General features: G+C 43.7%; 1 protein-coding gene across 7 annotated transcripts in view; it reads left to right on the plus strand.

The window, feature by feature from the left end:
* SEPTIN6 (septin 6) overlaps positions 1-22563 on the plus strand; it is a 140130-nt gene that overhangs the window by 86481 nt on the left and 31086 nt on the right. For all 7 annotated transcript variants that reach the window (XM_084789831.1, XM_084789833.1, XM_084789828.1 and 4 more), the window contains 2 exons: positions 394-589; positions 20458-20644. In XM_084789831.1, coding sequence (XP_084645957.1) covers positions 394-589; positions 20458-20644 — 383 coding nt within the window. The remainder of the gene's footprint in view (positions 1-393; positions 590-20457; positions 20645-22563) is intronic.

Below are 22563 nucleotides of genomic sequence, written 5' to 3' on the forward strand. Positions count from 1 at the left end.
CGATATATAAGCCCACCAGTCAGAAATAAGCATTAACAAGACTGTTATATCTCTCTATAGTCTATTTCTAGGGATAATTATACTCCATATCTGTAGGTGTAGCATTTCTTTCTCTGCCTCTAGAAGCAGAATATGCTCAAGGTAAAGCTTCAAATAATAAAAATTTGAAGAGTAAAATGGAAATTTGCCCAGCTCTCTAGTATTTCAAGCTATTTGCTTCTGGCATGTGTGTGCTTTCCCTTTTCACATAATTAATACTATATATTCTATGTACTTTGGCATGAATTTTCATTTAGTGTTTTAATATATATACTTCTCCCTAAACACATATGTGAAATGTGCTACGTAACGGCTATGTACATAGTCACTGTGTAATATTTTTTTACTTTTCAGGGGAGACAGGTTTGGGCAAGTCCACCCTCATGGATACCTTGTTCAACACCAAGTTCGAGGGAGATCCAGCCACCCACACACAGCCTGGTGTTCAGCTCCAATCCAACACCTATGACCTCCAGGAGAGCAACGTGGGACTGAAGCTCACCATTGTGAGCACAGTGGGCTTTGGGGACCAGATCAACAAGGAGGACAGGTAAGGAAGGCAGGGGGTGGGAGGGTGAATGGAGGAACTATGTAAAGGAGCTTACCATGGGAAGGTTGGAGAGGGCACAGGTTCTGTGGCCCAGCCTGTCTCACTAGAGCGATGGGTATAGGCAGCTCGGAAGCATGGCATCATTGTAGGGTCGCTCTCTACAGCGGCTGTGCCACTCCATATGCTTTGCCAAAGAAGGGTGACTTTCTAACACATGGGAGTGGAGCCTTGATTCCACTGAGCCTTGTACCAGGCCCTCCTGTACTCTTAACCACCTAAAAAAGATTGGCTTAATCTCTGCTCTTGAGGCATTCATGGGAAAGGCTGGTCTTAAGCAAATAATTTCCATAGAGTGGACTATGATCTGTGAAGGACAGAGTACAAAGAGGTAAAGGACGGATTGCAATGAGACCATAAGGGCAAGAACAGTCAACACCATGCAGACAAGGAAGACAGGCCTTCACAGAAGAGCCTCTAAGCTAACTCTTGATGGGCTTGGCCACACATACGGGTGATGAGAGAGAAAGGCAATCCAGGAAAAAATCTGCTTCTTCAAAGGAAAGTGGTCCAGAGAACTCTGCTATGGTCCAGGAGGCTGCAGCCTAGTGTGTTTCAGCAAAGAGGCAGGCTTCTTGAGAAACCAATGAACTCTAATCTTTGGGGTTCCCATGTGCAGGAAGCCCCTTTCACAGCCCCGTAGCTAACTTTTAGTGATAGCATAGTCTTTTTCTTGGGTTGTCATTTGAATTTTATAAGCATAAGTCCCCATTAAACTAGAACTTCCTCTGGGCTAATAGTTGATGTGAGCTTGGGGAAAATAAAAGGAGGTAAATGGAGGTCAGATCTTAGAGGGTTTTATAGAATGTGCAAATATGGAGCCATTCAGAAGTTATAAGAAGCAGAATGTAGTCTGACTGGCTTTTGAGAAAAATCCTCTGGGCTAGTGTGGAGATACATTGACTGGGTAAGCAAGACCAATCAGGAAACTATTAAGACCAGTGAAATTGAGGCAAGAGATAATATAGGAGCTAAGATAGAGAAGAAGGGATGGATTCCGTCAATATTGGGTAAGTAAAACTGACAAAACGTAGTAGGCAGAAGTATCTAGAACAGGGTCTGAATTTCTGGCTTTGGAGAGTAGTTCAGTTATGATGGCCTCCTATGAGATACGTAAGAGAACCGGACTTTGAAGTAACAGAAACAAGGCATTCTGAATTTGAGCTACGTGTAGAATATTTACATGCTTGATAACAGTAGGCAGTTGCCCATGCAGAGTCACAAGTCCAGAGAAGGTCTGGGCTAGAAACGTAGGTAGATGATATGTATGTGTAAGCTCACCCAGCAACCGGGGGAAGAAGGATGCTGTGCTAGACACAGAAACCTCAGGATGTGAGTGAGGTCAGCAGATGGAGGAGATTGTGAAAAGGGACCAAGAAGGTCTAAGCAGAGAGAAAGGAGTTGAGCCAGAAAAAGCTATAGGACTTTGGGGGTACATGTGAGGGGTGAATGAGGCTCTGAGATGAGGATGTGATAAAGGGTTGGCTAGGGGAGGAAAGGCTGGTAGGACACTCATAGAAAGGGCCACTCAGCAGTCCTTTAGAAACAGCTTTGTGTATGCAAGTGTAGGTGCATGTACCCCAGCATATGTGTCATGGTGCATGTGTGGAGTTAAAAGGGCAACCTCTTGGTTGATGGTCGTCACCTTCACCCTTGTTTGAAAGTTTTTCTTTCTGTTCTATGCATATGCCAGACTAGCTGGCCAGAAAGTGACTTCTCCTGTCTCAGCCTCCCATCCCGTTGTGAGACCGCTCGGATTACAGATGGCTGCTACTTTCCCCAGCTTCACATCATTTCTGATGATGTGAACTCAGATCCTCATGGTTGTGTGACAAGTGCTTAACCCACGGAGCGTTCTTCCAGGCCTTTGATTTTTTTTAAAGATTTGTTCTATTTTTAAGCATATGTATGTGTGTGTGTGCGTACAGTGCCTGTGGAGGCCACAGAAAGGCAACAGATTCCCTGGAGCTGGAGTTGTAGGCATTTCCCAGGTACCTGATGTGGCTGCTGGCAATGAAACTTGGCTTCTTTGGGAGAATACAAACTCTTAACTGCTGAACCATTTCTCCAGCATCCTGGTTTTGGTGGTGTATCCTCGGCTTGCCTGAAGTTCTCTTTGTAGACAAAGATGGCCTTGGCCTCACAGAGACCCATCTGTCACTGTCTCCTGAGTGCTGGGATGAAAGGCATGCACCACTACACCCAGCTTGCATTCGCTTTTTGATTTTTATTTGTTTGTTTTTGTTTTTGAGACAAGGTCTTGCTCTATATCCCTCTCTGGCCTGGAACTTGCTCTGTAGCTCAGGCTGTCCTCAGATTATTTGTGATCTTCCTACCCCTGCCTCCTGAGTGCTTGGATTACAGGTGTACATCATCACACTCAACCTCCATCCATCATGTTCAGAATAGCACATATTAATCCCTCAGGGACTCACTCTCTTGCTTCTTAGATGCACTGTATCTAAAAACTTCTATTTCTCCCTTGTCATTGACTATTGCTGTGAAGAGACACCCAAACCAAGACAACTCCTATAAAAGGAAGCATTTAACTGGGGGCTTGCTTACAGTTTCAGAGGGTGTGCCCATGACCAGCACAGAGGAGATCAAGACGGCAGACAGGCATAGTGCTGGAGCAGCAGCTGAGAGCTTTTTTTTTTTTAATTGTTTTATTTATAGGAAATCATCCTTAAATTTTATGATTCTTTTTTATTAATTTATTCATATTACATCTCAATGGTTATCCCATCCCTTGTATCCTCCCATTCCTCCCTCCCTCCCATTTTCCCCTTACTCCCCTCCCCTATGACTGTGACTGAGGGGATTTCCTCCCCCTGTATATGCTCATAGGGATCACAGAGGCTTGTTTTTTGTTTTTGTTTTTCGAGACAGGGTCGCACTGTGTAGCCTTAGCTGTCCTGGACTCTCTTTGTAGACCAGGCTGGCCTCGAACTCACAGCCATCCACCTGCCTCTGCCTCCCAAGTGCTGGGATTAAAGGCGTGCGCCACCACCGCCAGGCTCGAGAGCTTTTATCTTATGTACAAGCACAAGGTAGAGAGCCACTGGGCCTGGCATAGGCTCTTGAAACCTCAAAGCCCACCCCTAGTGACACACCTCCTCCAAAGAGGCCACAGTTTTTTGTTATTGCTTTTTGAGACAAGGTTTCTCTATGTAGCCCTGTTTATCCTGGACTTGCTTTGTAGACTAGGCTGGCCTCGAACTCACAGAGATCCACCTGCCTCTCCCTCCCAGGCCTGTGCCTCCATATCTGGCTAAGGCCACAACTCTTTTTATTTATTTATTTTTTATTTATTTTATGGTTTTTCTTTTCCTTTTTTTTTTTTTTTTGGTTTTTCGAGACAGGGTTTCTTTATGTAGCCTTGGCCATCCTGGACTCACTTTGTAGACCAGGCTGGCCTCGAACTTACAGCAATCCACCTGCCTCTGCCTCCCGAGTGCTGGGATTAAAGGCGCGCGCCACAACGCCCGGCCTTTTTTGAGGCCACAACTCTTAATGTTTCCCAAACAATTTACCAACTGGGGACCAAGGGCCATTCTCATTCAAACCACCACAAACTGTATCTAAAAAATTTTTTTTAAAGTTTTATTTATTTTATGTATATGAGTACACTGTCTTCATGCACACTAGAACAGAGCATCAGATCCTATTACAGATGGTTGTGAGCCACCATGTGGTTGCTGGGAATTGAACTCAGGAAGAGCAGACAGTGTTCTTAACTGCTGAGCCATCTCTCTGTCCCTAATTTTTTTTTTTACCTCTCCATTAAAGTCATATTCTTGCCCTTATAATGAATGAACATGTGTAGCTTCTTTAAAAATATTTCTTTCGGCTGGGCAGTGATACCACATGGTTTTAATCCCAGAGCTCAAGAGGCAGAGGCAGGTGGATCTCTCTGAGTTTGAGGCTAACCTGGTCTACAGAGTGAGCTCCCAGATGGCCAGGCTATACAGAGAAACCCTATCTCTAAAAAGCAAACATTTTTTTAAAAATTTATTCTTTGACAATTTTATAGATTTTGATCACATCCATTCTCCACTTGGTTCTCCCACTCCTACATGTCCCTCCCTGTATCCTTCCCCCATCCTTTTTCTTTTTAACTCACTGAGTCTGATTGGTACTTCCTACATGCATGGGGGCATGTGCAACTTATCAGCAGCTGTGCTCTGGAAGAAAATTGGCTCACTTTCCCAGCAGCCATCATCTGCCAGTAGCTCCTCAGCTAGGAGAGGGTCCTCGTCAACTCCTCCCCTATCTGGGCTGGAATGTTGTTGACTGGTTTGATCCTGTGCAGGTCTTGTGTAGATAACAATAGCAGTTTTGGACTTGTGAGTCCAATGGCTGTGTTTTGTCTAAAAGACATTTCACATTTCACAGCGTTCCTCTCCATACTTTTACATTCTTCCATCTCTTCTTCTTTGCTGTTCCCTGAGCCATTGTCGAGGGTTGATGGAGATGTCCCATTTAGGGCTGAGCACTCACACCCACTTATTAGCCCTTTTTGACCAGTTATGGACCACTGTATTTACTGCTGCCCACAGCCAAAAGAATCTTCCTAAGCAAGGTTGAGAGTAACACTGATCTATGGGTAGAAACAAGTGTTTAGAAGGAGGTTTGCCAACAGAGCCACTCAGCAAACTAACAATAGCAGGTTACCCCCTAGAGCCTATTAGTGTCCCAGCCATAGGCTTTGACAAAGCGTACAACAACAGGCATGAATTCCCTCTTGTGGATGAGCCTCAAATCCAGTTAGAAAGTAGTTAGTTACCCTATAACAGTTCTGCCATTACTGAAATGCACACAGCTTGCCTAGCAGATGAGTATTCTAGGCTCTAGCACTGGATAAGGTCATCAGTGCCTTTTCTACCCCAGTGGCCTGTGTAATACCCCCAAGCACTACACTATGAAAGCTAGCCAGTAGAAGTTCTCAGGGCAGTTGCAGATTCATTTCTCTGTGTCCTACACAATAATATAGTATCTTTAGAAATATGGTCTTCATATCTAGTTAGGCTGGACAACCAAAAGCATTAGTAATAGCCTCCAGGGCCTGCAAGACCAATAACTCAGAGGGAGGTATGTCATGCCTGGCACTTAGGTTTTTGTTTCAAAACCCATGTCTCCTAAGATCAGCATTGTGCACCCCTTCAGTACACCTCTGTTCAAACTGTTTTGTTTTTAAATTATTATTTGTGCATGCGTGTGTGTGTGTGTGTGTGTGTGTGTGTGTGTGTGTGTGCGTCTCTGTGCGCGCGTGCATGCGTACTAAAGATTAAACTTCAAGCTTGTGGCCTTTGAAGTCAGAAGAGGATGTTGGATGCCCTGGAACAGAAATTACGTGGTTGTGAGCTGCCACATGGGTGCTGGAACCAAACCCAGGTCCTCCGCAAGAGCAGCGAGTGTTCTTAACCCCTCAGCCAGCTCTCCAGGCCTAACTTCTCTTTTAAATTGCTTACAAAGTAGTAGCTTTCCATAAGGCTTTTTCATATATTCTTACTTGGGGTTACCTCTCTCCCTCCCTCTGCCTCCCCATCTTTCCACCTTATCTCTGCTTAGACTGTTACCCCCTCCCCCATAGACATGTAGTTTCCTAAGGACTGAAACAGTCTGCTTTCTATATGAAACTCTAAAAGGAAGACACCTCTCTTTGTTAAACAATTACATTTCCTTAGACATTTATGTATCAATTAATTAATTTAATTGCTTATTGTGTGTGTTTGTACACATGTGTACTGGTGCCATGGCATATTGTGGAGCTCAGAGGTCTACTTTGGGGAGTTCTACCATGTGAGACCCGGAGCTCAAACTCACTTTGTCAGGCTCTGTAACAAGTGCCTTAATCTGCTGCATCATCTCACTGGCCTCAACCACTTTTTTACCTTTTACTAGATTGCTTATTATGTTACTCTTGTTTGGTTGAGCCTCATTTATACCCTACTCCCATCAGTTGAGTCGTTGGACCGTTATTCTGAGCACTACTCTGAGCTGCACATTTTTTAAAAAAAGAAAGTCTTCAATGAAATTTCTAACAGTCCTTTCAGTTATAGACGTTGCACATATGGATAGTGTCTTGATCATGATGGCCTGGGAATACTGAATAGATACTGTCTCTTAGATGCTAACCTACCTCTCTTTGCTTTCTAGAATATCCTTAGTAGTTTTTTTATGATTATAAAATTGATAGCTAGACATGGTGGTACATGCCTGTAATCAATCATAACACTTGGTAGGCTGAGCCAGGAAGATAGAGTTTAGTGCCAGTGTAGTTAACATACTGAGAAGTTGTCTTTTAAAAAAAAAACAAAAACCAAAAAACATATCCCAAACCCTAGCTAACCAAATGAATGAAATATATGATACATACATATTTTTAAAAAGCAAATAGTGCAAACTCAAATGTTAAAGCTTCCCTAAGATTGGGGTAGGAAGCAAGAATGAAGTAAGCGGCAGTCATCTGTAATAAAAAAGTTTTTCTTCTTGAAATACTGGGGCTTGAGCCTAGGGACCTTTTGCATGCTAGACAAGCACTCTACTACTGAGATACATCCCCAGCCATTTTAAATTTTTCTTATTTTGAGACGTGGTCTCACTAAACTTCCAACTCTGTCTGTACCACAAACAGGCTTTGACTTTGTGGTCCCCTCAGCCTCTCTAACAGTAGAACTACAGGCCAGTGCCAATGGGACCTATAAAGTCAATGTCTTCTATATGCTGTCAAGGGTGTTTTACCAGACATATCCATGCTGCTGCATTAAAACAGGTCTTCAGAACAACCTGCTCTGTCTTTTTTCTTTTCTTTTTAAATTATTTATTTATTTATATTATTTATATACTTATTTATTTTTGGTTTTTCTGCTTTTATTTTTCTTTTTTACATATACATTTATATTATCACACACATTTATAATAAACTACATACAGCAAGAAGAACCATAAAACAATCAAGAATTATATAAATGTTACATTCAGAGTGATTTGGCTACTTTTATTTGGCAACCTTGAAGAAAATATCTTTCCTATCTGGATGAGTCTAAAATTCTGAATGTAAATCAATATCTATCATATCTCATCTCTATCAACTTAAAACATCTATCTAGACATAAAAACCTCTTAATCCCTAAACAACTAAGCTTCATTGTAAAACTACGCTACCTGGTCTTCAACTCCATCAGAGACTTGAGAAGGAATAAAATGAATTACCTGAGTAGACAGGAAGTGCAGGTTAGCAGCCACACCCTGCACTTTCCATGGCATATGTTTAAGCAAGGACAAAACAACTCACACTGGGGGAATTCAATTTTGATGTTACACCCGGGTACTTCCAGTAGTTGGTAATCCAAGTGCTTAAGAGGCTGAGGCAGAAAGATCAAGCCCTGTCTTATGAAAAAAAATATTAAAGTAGGGACTGTTGTAGTTCAGTTGGTAGAGTACTCGCCTAGCATGCACAAAGCCCTGGGTCTGATATCAGCAGTGTACCAGGCATGGTGGCACACACCTGTAATCCCAGCCGCAGGAAGGTAGAAGCAGGAAAATCTGAAGTTCAATGTCATCTTCACTGCGTAGTGAGTCTGCAGCCAGCCTGGGATATTTGAGACCCTGTCAACAAACAAACAAACAAACAAACAAACTGATTGGTGCTACTTTTCTGTTCATAGTGGTGCATGCCTTGAATCCCAGCACGTAAAACATAGAAGCAGCAAAACCAGGAATTCAGGGCCAGCTTCAGCTGCAGAGTGAGTTTGAGGCCAACTTAGTTACATCATGGCACACTGTATAAAATCAAACACACATGCGCGCGCGCGCGCGCGCACACACACACACACACACACACACACACACACACGCACACGACTTGCCGGGTATGGTGATACATGCCTCTAATTCCAGTTCTTAGGAGACAGACACAGACAGATCTCTATGAGTTCTAGGCCAGTCTGGTATACTTAGTGAGTTCAAGACTAGCGAGTGAGACTTTCTCTCAAAACAAACACCCAAACAGCCAACTATTACATAAAACCCCCAAATACTTAAAAACCCTGAACACTACTAATAAATAAAATAAGAAAAGAAATGGGTGCTGGATAACAGAGAACCCAAGGGTGAGGCTTTTCAAGATAGGCTAGAGAGAAGAGGATCTACGAATTCAAGCTTGCTCTCAACAGGCCTGGGTTCAGATCTCATATTGCCATTTGCTAGACCAGGGGCCTTTGGCAAGATAGTTCAGTTGCCTCTGCATCAGTTTTTAAGTCACTTGTAAAATGGGTATGATGACCATAATAATCATTTTGTTTTTTTGTTTGTTTGTTTGTTTTTTGAGACAGGGTTTCTCTGTGTAGCCTTGGTTATCCCGGACTCGCTTTGTAGACCAGGCTGGCCTCGAACTCACAACGATCCACCTTGCCTCTGCCTCCCGAGTGCTGGGATCAAAAGTGAGTGCCACCACGCCCAGCAACCATAATAATCTTTATTGATATCAAGTTATGCTATAACATACTAGACATGGATGACAAAAAATGCTAAAATCTTGCCTGGTTCAGATAACTACCTAATAATAGATAGAATGTATTCTTGTGATCATGATTTTTATTGATAAGAATCAAAGGAGTGCAGCATTATGTAGCATTTAGGAGGAAATGATAAGTGGTATCCAAGAAAAGGAGAATTTTTAAAACTCCACTGTGCTTGGCAGCATGCAAATTTTCAGTGTATTTAGGAGTGATCATTCCCGGGAGACTGTAGGTAGAAATTAGGTTGCCATTCTTACTTGTGAATGAGACATAGAAGCATCCGAATGGGGGTAAAGTGATAGAAAAGAAAATTGAGTACAAGGTCAGATTCATGTTTGTATGGAAATCTCACATCTGTAAGTCAGCAGGAAGAGAAGTGGTGCTGGGAAAAATAGGCCATCCATTTAGAAAAACATAAAATGAGACCCTCTCACACAAACACTGCTTATAAAAATAGATTCCTGTTGGACTAAAAACAAATTCTAAAAATATAAAGAGAAAATGTCGGAGATTATTTTTATAACTCTGAGGGTAGAGAAGGCTTTTTGAGTTGTGAAACAAAGTCTAAAAATCATAGGAGAAAAGCGGGTTGGGTCTAAGTTAATTACAGGGAAAGTGCTTTGGAGATGGAGCCATGCTTAATGGTTAAGAGCACCCACTGCTCCTCCAGAGGACCTGAGTTCAATTCCCTAAACCCACATCAGGTAGCTCATAAGTACCTGTAACTCCAGCTCCAAGGGACCTAATGCCTCTGTGGCAGATACTTGTACTCACATGCACAGACCCAGCCACACACATGTAACTGAAAATGGTAAAAAAAAAAAAATGGTAATAATAAAACATTTTTAAAGTGCTTTATGTTTCAAAATGTAAAATACCACAAAGCAAAAGTGAAAACAAGCTACAGATGGGGCCAAAAATGTTTGTAACTATAATAATAGAAGAGGCTATTAATGAAAAAAGGGCTTCTGCAGTTCTGTGAGAGAGAAACAGATGATTGACTGCAAAGAGTAATACAAATGGGGCAATCAACATTATGAAGTGATACAAATGGGGCAATCAACATTATGAAGTGATGCCCATTCAGCTTCCCCAGCAATTAAGGGATGAAAAATACAACAACGATCTGCTTCCCGCTCAGAGTTGCAGAAATAAAAGCATGATATAATCGCCACTACTACCAGGGAATTTCATTCACATGGGTGTGTAAATGGATACAGATTTTTTTTTGGGGGGGGAGGGCAAATTTGGCACCATCCATTCGATTTTTGGGTGTGAATAATTCATGACCCAGCAATTCCACTTTTCTTTACATTGCCCATGCTTATAGGAAGCAATAGTGTTCACTGCAGCATTGGCTATCAAATGAAAATCCTTTAACCTGCCAAACTGTGCATCAGTAGAGCAGCTACATTAGCTGTGATGGGACCATACCAAGGGAATGTATTTGCAGTTTATACTCACAAGGATATAGCATTAGGTCATACTGTTACAAAAATGAGAAGCAGCTGAATCATGGTGCCACTTATGAAAAGTCCCCTTCCCTCACAACAAATAACCCTCTCTACATCTGCAGATAAATATATAGGAAAGCTCTGGAACAATATAAAACAGACAGAAAATAGTGATTGCTGATAAGGCAGGAAGAATGTATGTATAGATTGTATAATTGAAAGGAAATTGAAAGGATGCTGTTTTAAAAGAGGAAATAGATAAAGTAGGTGTAGACAGTGGATTTATAAAGCAAGGAAAGAGATAAGGCAGTGTGTGGTGAGAGATAAGGAGGGCAGGGACAGGTTTTTTTGGTTTTGTTTTGTTTTTTGTTTTGTTTTTTTTTTTTTTGGTTTTTTCGAGACAGGGTCTCTCTGTGTAGCCTTGGCTGTCCTGGACTTGCTTTGTAGACTAGGCTGGCCTCGAACTCACAGCGATCCACCTGCCTCTGCCTCCCAGAGTGCTGGGATTAAAGGCGTGCGCCACCACAACAGTTCTTGAGGATAAGAGAAATGATGAAAGCTTAAGCAGGAACAGAAAGTTATATGATAGAGAGTAGGGGGTAGACTTGAGAGAGAATCCACAAAACTTAGCATCCAAGTGAGTACAGAGGATCTTATTCAGTTTAGCAACTGCTGAATGTCTATAGTGTGCCAGGAACAGTGTGAGAGGCTAGTGACCCTAAGAAACATGTTTATTTGCTTGCTTGTTTATTTATTTATTTTGCATGTGAGGACAGTGTTATGTGACACGTGTTATGTGGGGAGACATGCCACGCACATCTACTCACCCAGATAAGGAGCCCACAACAGACAAAATACAGATCCCACCAAAGTCCAATTTGGTGAACCAGTGAGTTTTATCGGGGTTATTTCTAGAGTACAGGGAGGGGCTACTTACAGAGGCAGAAATGACTCAAGGACAGCTGCATCTTCAAGGTCCACTCCAGCTTGAGTGACAAACAGCTCACAAAAGCGGGGAACCCGTAGCACACTGCACAGTCTTCAGGCAGCTCAACAGGTTGGAGAGTGTCCTTTCCAAGTGCCTCAGTTGATCTAAACCTCTTCCTGGCTGCTGGGCCTGTTTTCTGCTTCTTCCAGGCAGCTGATGTGGTCTGAAAAGGATTCTTTGAAGCTCGACTTACTTGAGAGTCTTCTTTGCAGGTTGGCCAGAGTGAAAGCGACTCTTAGCAGTCTTTATTACCTACTCTTGGAAGTGAGGAGCCTAAGGGAGTCTGGTCAGTTTCAGGAACTTCCTAAAGCTATTTTGAGTCTTTTACCTTCTGCCTTAAGGAACATCCCTACAGTATGAAATGTTTCAGTTTCTGAGGAAACGACTACACAATAGCATCTGTGTTAGAGAGCTGGTGCTGTGATACATGCCTGGAGGTCAGAAGACAACTTGCGGGAGTTCTTTCTTTCTTTCTTTCTTTCTTTCTTTCTTTCTTTCTTTCTTTCTTTCTTTCTTTCTCTCTTTCTTTCTACCATGTAGGTCCAGGGCATCAAATTCAGCTGGTCAGGCTCAGCAGCAAGTGGCTTTTACCCTCTGACTCATCCTGCTGTCCTACTGAAATACAAAGCATGGTGTTTGGTTAAGGAGCTTTTATCTCAGGGGAGGGGATAAATATATATATGCAGATTCTGCTTAATGGGGTTAAGTACAGTAATAAAGATGTGAGGGGTTCAAAGTAAGGAAACAAGGAGGGATAACAATTGACCAGACCTTGTTGATAAGAGGGGTGAGCAAGTAGTCAGGAAAGGCTGGGCTAATTCTTGAAATCATCAAGGATAAGTACAAATTAGCCACCCTGCATGTAGTTAGTATTCAGTATATGATTTATAAATGAATGTATGAGCTATACATTGGTAGGGAAAATAGAGTACCCATAAGTTTTTATCACTTGATAACAAATGTATCCATTAGATGTATTAACTAGGATGTTGACATGGGGTAGAAAATAGTCTACAGTGAGTTGAAGAGTGAATTAGATTTTTTTTTTATTTTTTAAAGATTTATTTATTTATTTATATGTACACAGTGTTCTGCCTGCGTGTACACCTGCAGGCCAGAGGAAGGCACCAGATCTCATTACAGATGATTGTGAGCCACCATGTGGTTTCTGGGAATTAAACTCAGGACCTTTGGAAGAGCAGACAGTGTTCTTAACCTCTGAGCCATCGCTCCAGCCCCTAGATTTTTTTTAAAAAGCTAAATAGATTTTTCTTTTCAAGAAACTTCTAGTTGAATCAGGGCATGGTGGTATAAGCCAACAATCCCAGGACTTAGTAGAGGTAGATGGGTCAAAGTTCAGGGTCATAGGGCCAGAAAGATGGTTCAGCGATTTAGAGTATATAGTGCATTTCTAGAGAACAGAGTTAAATTCCAGCACATATGTCAGGTGGCTGTTTAACCACCTGTAACCATAGCTCTAGGGAATCTGACAGCTCTGACATACCCAGACCTCCACATCCATATGCACATCTCACTCCCACATACACACATGATTAAAAATAAAATGAATAAGAGATTGGGAGAGATGGCCCAGCAGTTAAGAGCACTCTCCCACGGGACCCAGGTTCAATTGCTAGCAGCCCTTAGCCATCATCTGTAATTCCAATAGTAACGATTTGTCACCCTCTTCTGTATCCACGTGGTGCACATCTGTGAATGCAGGTTAAACACCCATATACATTTAAAAACACATATTTTTTATTTTTTGGTTTTTCATACATTAGATGTTGATTATAATCTCTCCCCTCTCCCACGTTTCCACAAATCCTACCCATTTCCTTACCCACCCAATGTCATGTTCTTTTTCTCCAAAGAGAGGGAAAGAAACTGCGAACACAAAATAAACAACAAAAGCAAGCCCCAAAGCAAAAAGAAAAACAAGCCACCAAACGCAACAAGTACACACACAGAAAAATATGGAGTCTGTGTAGTGCTGATCAGCGATTCCTCCTGAGCATGGAGCCTGTCTCGGAGGATGATTGATTTTGCCACTGTCAGTCTATCGGAGAAAACGGATTTCCCCCTTTCCAGCGGCTGGCAATTGCAAATCACTCCTTGGTTAGTGGGTGGGGCTTCACTGTACAGCTTTATTCCCTTGCCATCCGTAGGGTTCTGGGACCCAGGACACATGGGAGTTGTCAGGCCATGAATTTATTAAGGTATCAAGACCCACAATTTTGTGTTTGTTTTCCACTAACTTTGGTGGCAAGAGAGCTATCAGAACCTGAAATTTCTTGTTATTATTATTTTTTGTTTGTTTTTGGTTTTTTGAGACAGAGTTTCCTGTGTAGCCTTAGCTGTCCTGGATTCACTTTTGTAGACCAGGCTGGCCTCTAACTCACAGAGATCTGCTTGCCTCTGCTTCCTGATGCTGGGATTAAAGGTGTGTGACACCACGCCCAGCAGTTTTCTTTTCTTTTGTTTTCATTTCTTTTCTTTTTTGAGACAAGATTTCTCTGTGCAGCCTTGACTGTCCTGGACTTGCTTTGTAGACCAGGCTGGCCTCAAACTCACAGAGATTTGCCTGCCTGTTATTATTCTTTTACCAGGCCAGCAGGTTGGAAGGACAGGGATGGAACAGAGCTGGGGGTGTTGATAAGAATGTTTCAGAAGCCGAGAGGCAGAGGCAGGCAGATCGCTGTGAGTTCGAGGCCAGCCTGGTCTACAAAGTGAGTCCAGGACAAGCCAAGGCTGCACAGAGAAACCCTGTCCCAAAAAACAAAACAAAACAAAAATGTTTTGGGATGGGCACCGTATTGCACGTCTGTATTCCTGGCTACTACAAAGGCTGAGGCAGGAAACATTGCTTGAACCCAAGAGTTCAAGACCAGCCTGGCCAACATAGCAAGACCCTGTCTCAAAAATGAAAATCTGCTTCAATTGACCAGTCGTCTGATCCAACTTTGCCAGAGAAAGAGCTGAGGCCAGTAAGACATTGATGTCCTATGAAATAAGGAAAGGGCCTAGATTCCTGGAGCGTTCTGAGGAGATAAATCATGTTTAGAGGGCTCAAAGACTTGAGACAGCTAGTAGATCCCGGGTTGTGGGCAGAGAGTTGGCTGTTTCAGGGAGGATTTCTTGGGTGGGGAGCAGAGGGAGCCAAAGTTATGAAGTCAAGGTGGTTACAGCATGTGGAGCCTGAAAGTTGATGAAAGTCAGCAGGCACATTGTAATCACTGAGAGTGGGGAGAAAGATCGGCCCAGGGACCACCAAAGGAAGATAGCTGTTCTCTGCCAATGAAATGAGCCAATTCAAGCCAAATCCAGAGTATATAAAGGCAGGTTTATTGGGGACAGCAGCTCTCTGGTGGGGCCACTGATGTCACAGGGGGAGGTCAGGGAAGTCAGGCAGGGAGACAGAAAAGGGGGAGGGGGAGATGGGGGCACAGAGAGAGAGAAAAATATGAAGTCGGGGAGAGGGAGGGAGACAGAGAGAGAAAGAGAAAGGGAGAGAGAGAGAGAGAGAGACAGAGACAGAGACACACACACACACACACACACAGAGAGACAGAGACAGAGACAGAGACAGAGACACAGAGAGAGAGAGACAGAGACAGAGAGAGACAGAGACAGAGAGAGACAGAGAGGGAACCAAAATGTCTGGATTATATACTGAATGGCCTGTCAGGGAGAGGAAGCCCAGCCCCTGGCCTGGAAAGTTCAGGTAGGGACTGAGGGATGCTGGGAGAACCTGGAGGCCAGCTGCGTTGGCATGCTAAATAGGCACCTCAGCTGCTTGTCCCTGGTTTGAATCCCAACAGCCTCCAATGAAAAGAGGTTTTACATTGACATGGGGGAGGTGTCTAGAGGGGTTGCCCAGAAGAGCTACAGGCTTGCTCACCTTATCTCACCTCAAAGTGCACGGGTTGTTAGGGAAAAGAAACATATCCTGGAGATGGCTGCTGGGCGATGATAGTGTCTCCAGGGGAGAATTAGGTTTCAGTCAGGTGAGCAGGTAGATGTCAGATGCCAGCACTCCTCAGACTTTAATGTGTGCCCAAGCCACTGAGACTCTTGACAAAACTCAGGTAAAATTGACGATCCAGTGGCATTTAATACACTGTCAAGTACCACGATCTGTTGTTCAGCCATTGCCTCAGTGTAGTTCCGGCACTGGACAGGTCTCCGTTCCTTTCTCGCCTCAGCTTCTGGTAAACACTGTGTCCTCTATCTCTGTGAATGTCACTGTTCTGGGTGCCTCATATAGATGAAACCATGGAATTCGTCTGTATATGAGTGCCTTTCTTCCTCCAACCCCTCACCCCCTTTTCAGTGTTGGGGATTGAATGCAGCGCTGCACATGTGTGTCAGGCAGGTTATAGGAGAATGTCTTTCTAGCTGAAGGTATTTTATTGTACGGATAGTCTCCATTTTCTTTGTCCAGTCATCAGCTGTTGCGGTTGTGTGGCCGTGGTTGACAGTTTCTCGTTCCTCATCCATGCAGTACATTTTAGCTCCCTGCCTTTCTTCCTGTTGCTTAAGCTTGTCAGGCTGCCTTCGGCCTAGGATCATTATTCCGTGCCTAGTGCTTGGACTGCCCTTCACCTGGATCTCACTGTGGCCTGCAGCCCAGGTATTATAACCTCCGAAGCTGTGCTTGGTCATGGTATCAAAAGTAGCTGAACACCCAGTACTTTCGAATCAGTACTCGATTGTGGTGTCTCCATAGTGCATCTCCCTACCAGAAAGGAAGACGTATTTAGACCGTTGTGTGGTTTAGATCATTTGGTACTGTGCTGTGGCCCATGGCCTCATTCTCAAAATAACTTTAAATGCCTAAAATGTACCAGTTATATTAAAAATACAGTTACCAGAATATTTTTAAGTCATGATTTAGTAACACATATGCTTCTCTGTTAGGTCCCAAAATAATGATATCTATTTGCAGGCTTAATAATTACCAGAATACAGAAACAATGATGGATGTAGATGCTATTTTGACATGTGTACAACCACCAGCCTAGGAAGAAAAATATGAGTGATCTCTAACTGGATAGAAAAGTCACAGGTGCTGCAGACAGTGCTATAGATTATTGTCTAGGTTAATAACAGAAGAGAATAGCAAACTTCAGTTAGACATGTATTTTAAAGAAAATAACAAACTTCAGTTAGACATGTATTTCGAAGAAAATAACAAACTTCAGTTAGACATGTATTTTGTTCCTGTCCAAGTTTGTGGATTCTCTAAATTCTATCCATAGGCTCCTTGGATGTCTGTGGACTCCATGTTTAGAATTGTATGGCTAGGGCTGGAGAGATGGTTCAGCAGTTAAAGAGCATTTGTTGCTCTTCCAGAGGTCCCAGGTTCAATTCCCAGAGCCCACCTGGGGCCTTACAACTGTCTGTAACTTCATTTCCAGGTAAGCCATCGCCCTCTTCTGGCCTTCATAGATAGCGGGCGTGCATATGGTGCACATGCAGGCAAAACGCCTATACAAGTTAGAAAAGAAGTGCATGGATGGTTCAAAAAAGTCTCGGTCTTGCTGCCTTAAAAGGGAAAAGATTGATTGTGATGGTGAGGAAGGATGGAGTCTGCTAGGGAAGAAAGTGCTAGAAGCAAAGCCATCTTCTAGACCTCTCCATGGAAACTAGGGCGTAGGACATAGAGAAACATTATTTTGGGAGGGGCATGAGAAAAGCAGTGCCTTGAATAAAAGGGGGGCCATGCGTGGTGGCGTATACCTTTAATCCCAACACTTAGGGAGGCAGAGGTAGGCTGATCGCTGTGAGTTCGAGCTCAGCCTGGTCTGGTCTACAAAGCGTGTCCAGGTCAACCAAGGCTACACAGAGAAACCCTGTCTCCAAAAACCAAAAAATAAAATAAATAAAAAAAAAGACTGGTAATACAGTTTCATACAGAGTAAGGATTTTCCTTGCCCCAGAGTGGAGTTCCGCAAAGATAGCAACATGTAAAGACAAGGCCACTGTGGGGAGATCAGCCATGGGGGCACAGGTGAGGGAACTTGAAGAAGTAGGTGGAATCCTTACTGTAAGGCAGACAGCAGGCCAGAGCTGACTAAGACAAAAGATGAGTCACTCAGCTTTCAGATCGCTCTAAACCGAATCCTGGTGGCCAATGGGCTGGTTTGGCAGGTCTGATCTATGCACCTCCTCAGAGATGCTGAGAGCCAGACGCGGTAGGAATAAGATGAATGCTGGAGTTCAGATAGTCGTGAGGAAGGAAGCTGAAGAAAAAAAATTAAGCTCTTCTGTTTCCTCCGCCCCTTTGGGTGAAGCAAAAACTGAAGCAAAAAAAAAAAAAAAAAAAAAAAAAGAAGTTATATAACAGAAGAAAGTAAAGTCATGGCCTGATCATAGAACTCAAATCAGCTACCCATCTAAAAATTAGCTACATCTGACGATTGCATCCTCCACTCTCACTGTGAACTCTTCAGGGACCTCCTAAGATTCTTTGCTACCAAGGGGTCATTTGAGCTTCAGAACAGTCTTGGCTAGGTGGGGGGGGTGGGGGGTGGGAATCAAAGGAAGAAAGAAAGAATGATATTTTTAGATTTTTTTTTCGCCCTTTAGGGTGCCAGAGATACCCTGCACCTGGGTCTCTTCCTGTATGCGCTTCTCAGGATGCAGCATTCGGTGGTTCTTTTTTTAAATGCTGCTTTCCTCCTCTCTCTCTCCTAGAGGCCTCTTTCACAAAGGCTCAGCTTGGGAGCTGCTGGAGGTGGGAGGTGTTGGTTGGGCTCATGCCTTCCTTTGATCACTCTCTTCTGGCGATGGAATCTGACAACTCCCTGCCCGGGGCTGAGGGAATGATCCTCTTCTTCCCTGAAGGGAGGCAGCGTCTCTACTGGAGAGGCAGTATGCAAACTGAGGACGGGAGAAGGGAGGTGGGGCTGAAGCTGAGATGACCTAGTTAGAGCTGAAAGATGACGCTGGGGTCCGATGACACAGAGGCAGGTAGGATGGTTCAGTGGGCAAAGATGTTTGCTGCCACCACCACGCGGGTGATGTGAGGCCTCATCCCTAGATCTCTCATGGTGAAAAGATAGAACTGACTCCCACAAGTTACCCTCTGACCTCCACACTTATCACATGGCACACACACCCACATTCACCCCCCCTACACACACACATGCACTCACACACCAAATAAATATATTTTTACATAAAAGAAAGGAATGAAGAGAATGCCAGGGCAATTGAGGTGGCTTCAGTACAGACAGGGCTAGGAAGAAAGAAATTTCCAGAAAAGGGAGGAGGACTGGGCTGACTATTCTTTTTTCAAGTTTTTAAAAATTAGCATATACTAATTGTACATGACAATGGGCTTCTTTATGATACTTTCGTGCATGTACAGCATGTAGTTTTTATTTCAGTAGTCACATTTTCATTTATTTGTTAGCGTGTGCAAACACGCCTGTGTGCGTGGGTATGCACACCATGGTCCATGTGTAAAGGTCAGAGGGCAGCCAGTTCTCTCCTTCCATCATCTGGCCTCTGGGAATCCAGTTCAGGTCCTCAGGCTTGATGGCAGATGCCCTTCCCCACCCAGCCATCTTACCAGCTCTCTCTTCTACTTTTATGCCCATATGTAAACAAGTAAGTTCAATTAAGGTTACTTTAGGAGCATGGCTACGCTATTAGCTATAGAAACATGGGCAGCTCAGCAGTGGCTACACTACTGAAGGAAATGTCATTCCCTCCCTTAGCAACTGCTGACTGCCTGTAGGCCTTCAGCCCACTGTTGTTTAGGAGGCCTTGATGAATTGAGTGTGGTGATCCACAGAGGTAATTCTAGTACTCGGAAAGCTGAGGAGGAGGTTCATGGGTTTGAGGCCAGCCTGAGCTCTGTAATGAGTTCCACACCAGTGTAGGCTGTGTAGCAAGATGTTGTTTCAAAAATAAACAAATAGACCTGTGCGTGGTGGTGCACGCCTTTATTCCTGGCACTGGGGAGGTAGAGACAGGCAGATCTCTGTTGAGTTTGAGGCTAGCCTGGTACGCACTTCAAGATCCAGACCAGCCAAGGCTACGATGAGACCCTGTGCCAAGAATGAATGAATGAATGAATGAATGAATGAATGAGTCTTCATGGAGTCTGCCTAGAGGAGTTTTGCACAGCTACTCAGTGAGCTGGGGGGGGGGTCCTATGTAGATGATATGGGGGATGTATCTTTATCAAAGTTTGTCTGGTTGCTTAGGTGAGAAGTAGAAAACTATGTGGCTATCAAGGTTGTTAATTGATGTGCTCCACTCACTGCTGCAAGAGTGAACAAAGATCCCACAGCACTTCGATACAGTTTCTCCCAGGGCGGGTGTGACAGAGAGGTCTTGTGTACACAGCCCCAGGCCAAAGCCATGGTGTGGGGAGATGCAGAAAGCATCTAATTGGCTTAGATTGACATATTGACATCCCAATATGGAGGAATGTCTTCCTACCAGTGGCTTCCACATGGCCTCAGCGCCTGTGGGTTTGAGAGAACATCAGCTCCTGTCAAGGAGAATCAAGCGAGCCAATATCACATATGTATTTTTACGCTGCTGGGTTACAGAAGGGATTTTTGAGCCTAAGAAGAGAAGGCATTAAACTGATCCCTGAGGTGGGCAAAGGCAGGATTAGGATGAAGAAAGGGTGAAGAAATAAGCTGGGCTCGTGTGGGGACCAAGACGTCAGCCAAAGTCAACAGTAGGAAAGCCCACTGTGAAGAGATGGAGAAGCCTGAGGAGATGAGGGAGGGTCCAGTTACACAGGATGCTTTGCAGTCCTACATGGGACTGACCGGATCAAAACCCAAGCATTTCAAGCTGTTTCTCTCCTCTCCACTCTAGCTACAAGCCCATCGTGGATTTCATCGATACTCAGTTTGAGGCCTACCTGCAGGAGGAGCTGAAGATCCGGAGAGTGCTGCACACCTACCATGACTCGCGCATCCATGTCTGCTTGTATTTCATTGCCCCCACGGGCCATTCGCTTAAGTCTCTGGACCTAGTCACCATGAAGAAGCTGGATAGTAAGGTATGGGGCAGGAGCTGGCGCTGAGCAAGCTGGACTCTTACTTACTGAGCTAATACACAGGGGATGCTGGATTGTGGCATCCTAATCCAATCCTTTGTCCCCTTACTCCATAAAGATGATGTTATTGATCCTGCATTTGTGTCATATGCGTTGCCACCTGGATTCCTAGGATTAGGGATGGATTTGTCCTGCGTGTTCTTCTACCCTGTTCTGTCTTGGAAATATGGATGGATGTAGACAGGATGGCTGCTTAAGCACAGGGGTGCTGGTTTGCCAGTGGAAAAGTGTCTTTATTTTCCTTTTGAAAATTAGATTTGTTTTTTTTTTTTTTTGGAGTACTTTTACCTGCAAGTATGTACCCCTGTGCACCACTGGCATTCCGGGAACTGAAGGAGTTCAGAAGAGGATATCAGATTCCCCGGAACTGGACTCGGGAAAGGTTGTGAGCCACCAAGTGGGTGCTGGAAACCAAGCCTGGGTCTTTTGCAAGAACAACAAGTAGTCTGCACTACTAAACCATCTCTTCAGCCATGTACAAGGCCCTACATTCAATTCCCAACACCATAAAAGCAAAATAAATTGAATGTTGGATTCTTTAGCATCTAACAGATTATTTATTTATTATGTTTACAGTGTTCTGCCTGCATATCTGCACCAGATCTCATTATAGATGGTTGTGAGTCACTATGTGGTTCCTGGGAATTGAACTCAGGACCTTGGGAAGAGCAGGCGGTGCTCTTAACCTCTGAGCCATCTCTCCAGTGTTGGATTCTTTAAAAAGCCCAAGGACTATAGGTTTTCTTCCCTAACATTTGGCATGCCCCAGGCACTGTGTGCTTATTCATGTGATTTCATCCATTTTTTCCTTTTCCATTTGTATATGTGTATATGTTATTTATGTGTACATATGCATGTCTGCACATGTGAGGGTACACATGTGGAGGTGCATATGCTTATGGGTGCTTTTGCATGTGGAGACTGAAAATTGATATTCGCATTATCCTCTATAGTCTCTCTTTCACCTTATTCATGGAGGCAGAGTCTCACCCAAACCAGAACTCACCCATATTGTTAGTCTTCCTAGCTAGCTTGCTCTAGGAATCCTCTGTCTCTGCCTTCTGAGGCTGAATTATAGGTAGGCTGCCATGCCCACCCAATGTGTTTGTAGGCTCTGAGGATCCTAGTGCAACAAGAGCTTAGCTACTGGGCCCTGTTTTTTGCTTTGTTTTTGTTTTGAACAAAAAGTGTTTTATTTTGTTTTCATGGCTTTAATTTTTACTTATTTTTTAATCAAATTTTTTTCATATAATATATGCTGATCATGACTTTTCCATGCCCCAACTCCACACAGACCCTATGCAGGCTGCCATAGTCTCTGTGAGTTTATATGTGCATCAGTCCCATTGTGTCTGGAAGATGCTGTTTCCTTGGAATCATCCACCACCTTTGGCTCTTTCCACCTCCTCTTCCACATAGATCCCTGAGCCTCGATGGGAGGGCCTTGATGAAGCCATCCCATTTAGGACTGAGTGCTCCCAAGTCTCTCTTTCTGTACATTGTCCAGTTGTGGGTCTCGGTATTAGTTCCCATCTACTGCAAGAAGATGACTAAGCAAGGCACTGATCTATGGGTATAGCAGAATGTTGTCCGGAGTCCTTTTATTGCAATATTCTTTTAACAGAACTGTGGTATTTGCTTTTCCTCTAGGTCCACGGCTTATCTAGTCTCAGGTCTAGCAGTGTCAGGCATGGGTTCCTATCTCATGGAGTGGGCCTTAAATTCAATTAAATAGTGGTTGCTTACTTTCACAGCATTTGTAGCACTGTTGCACCAGCATCTCACTCAGACAGACAGCCATTGTAGGTTGCAGGGTTTGTAGCTGGTTGGGTGGTTGCCTGTCTCCTTTGGTAGGGTGCAAA

The sequence above is a fragment of the Acomys minous genome (genome assembly GCF_964271855.1).
Source record: "Acomys minous genome assembly, chromosome: 7".
In the NCBI taxonomy this organism is placed as follows: domain Eukaryota; kingdom Metazoa; phylum Chordata; class Mammalia; order Rodentia; family Muridae; genus Acomys; species Acomys minous.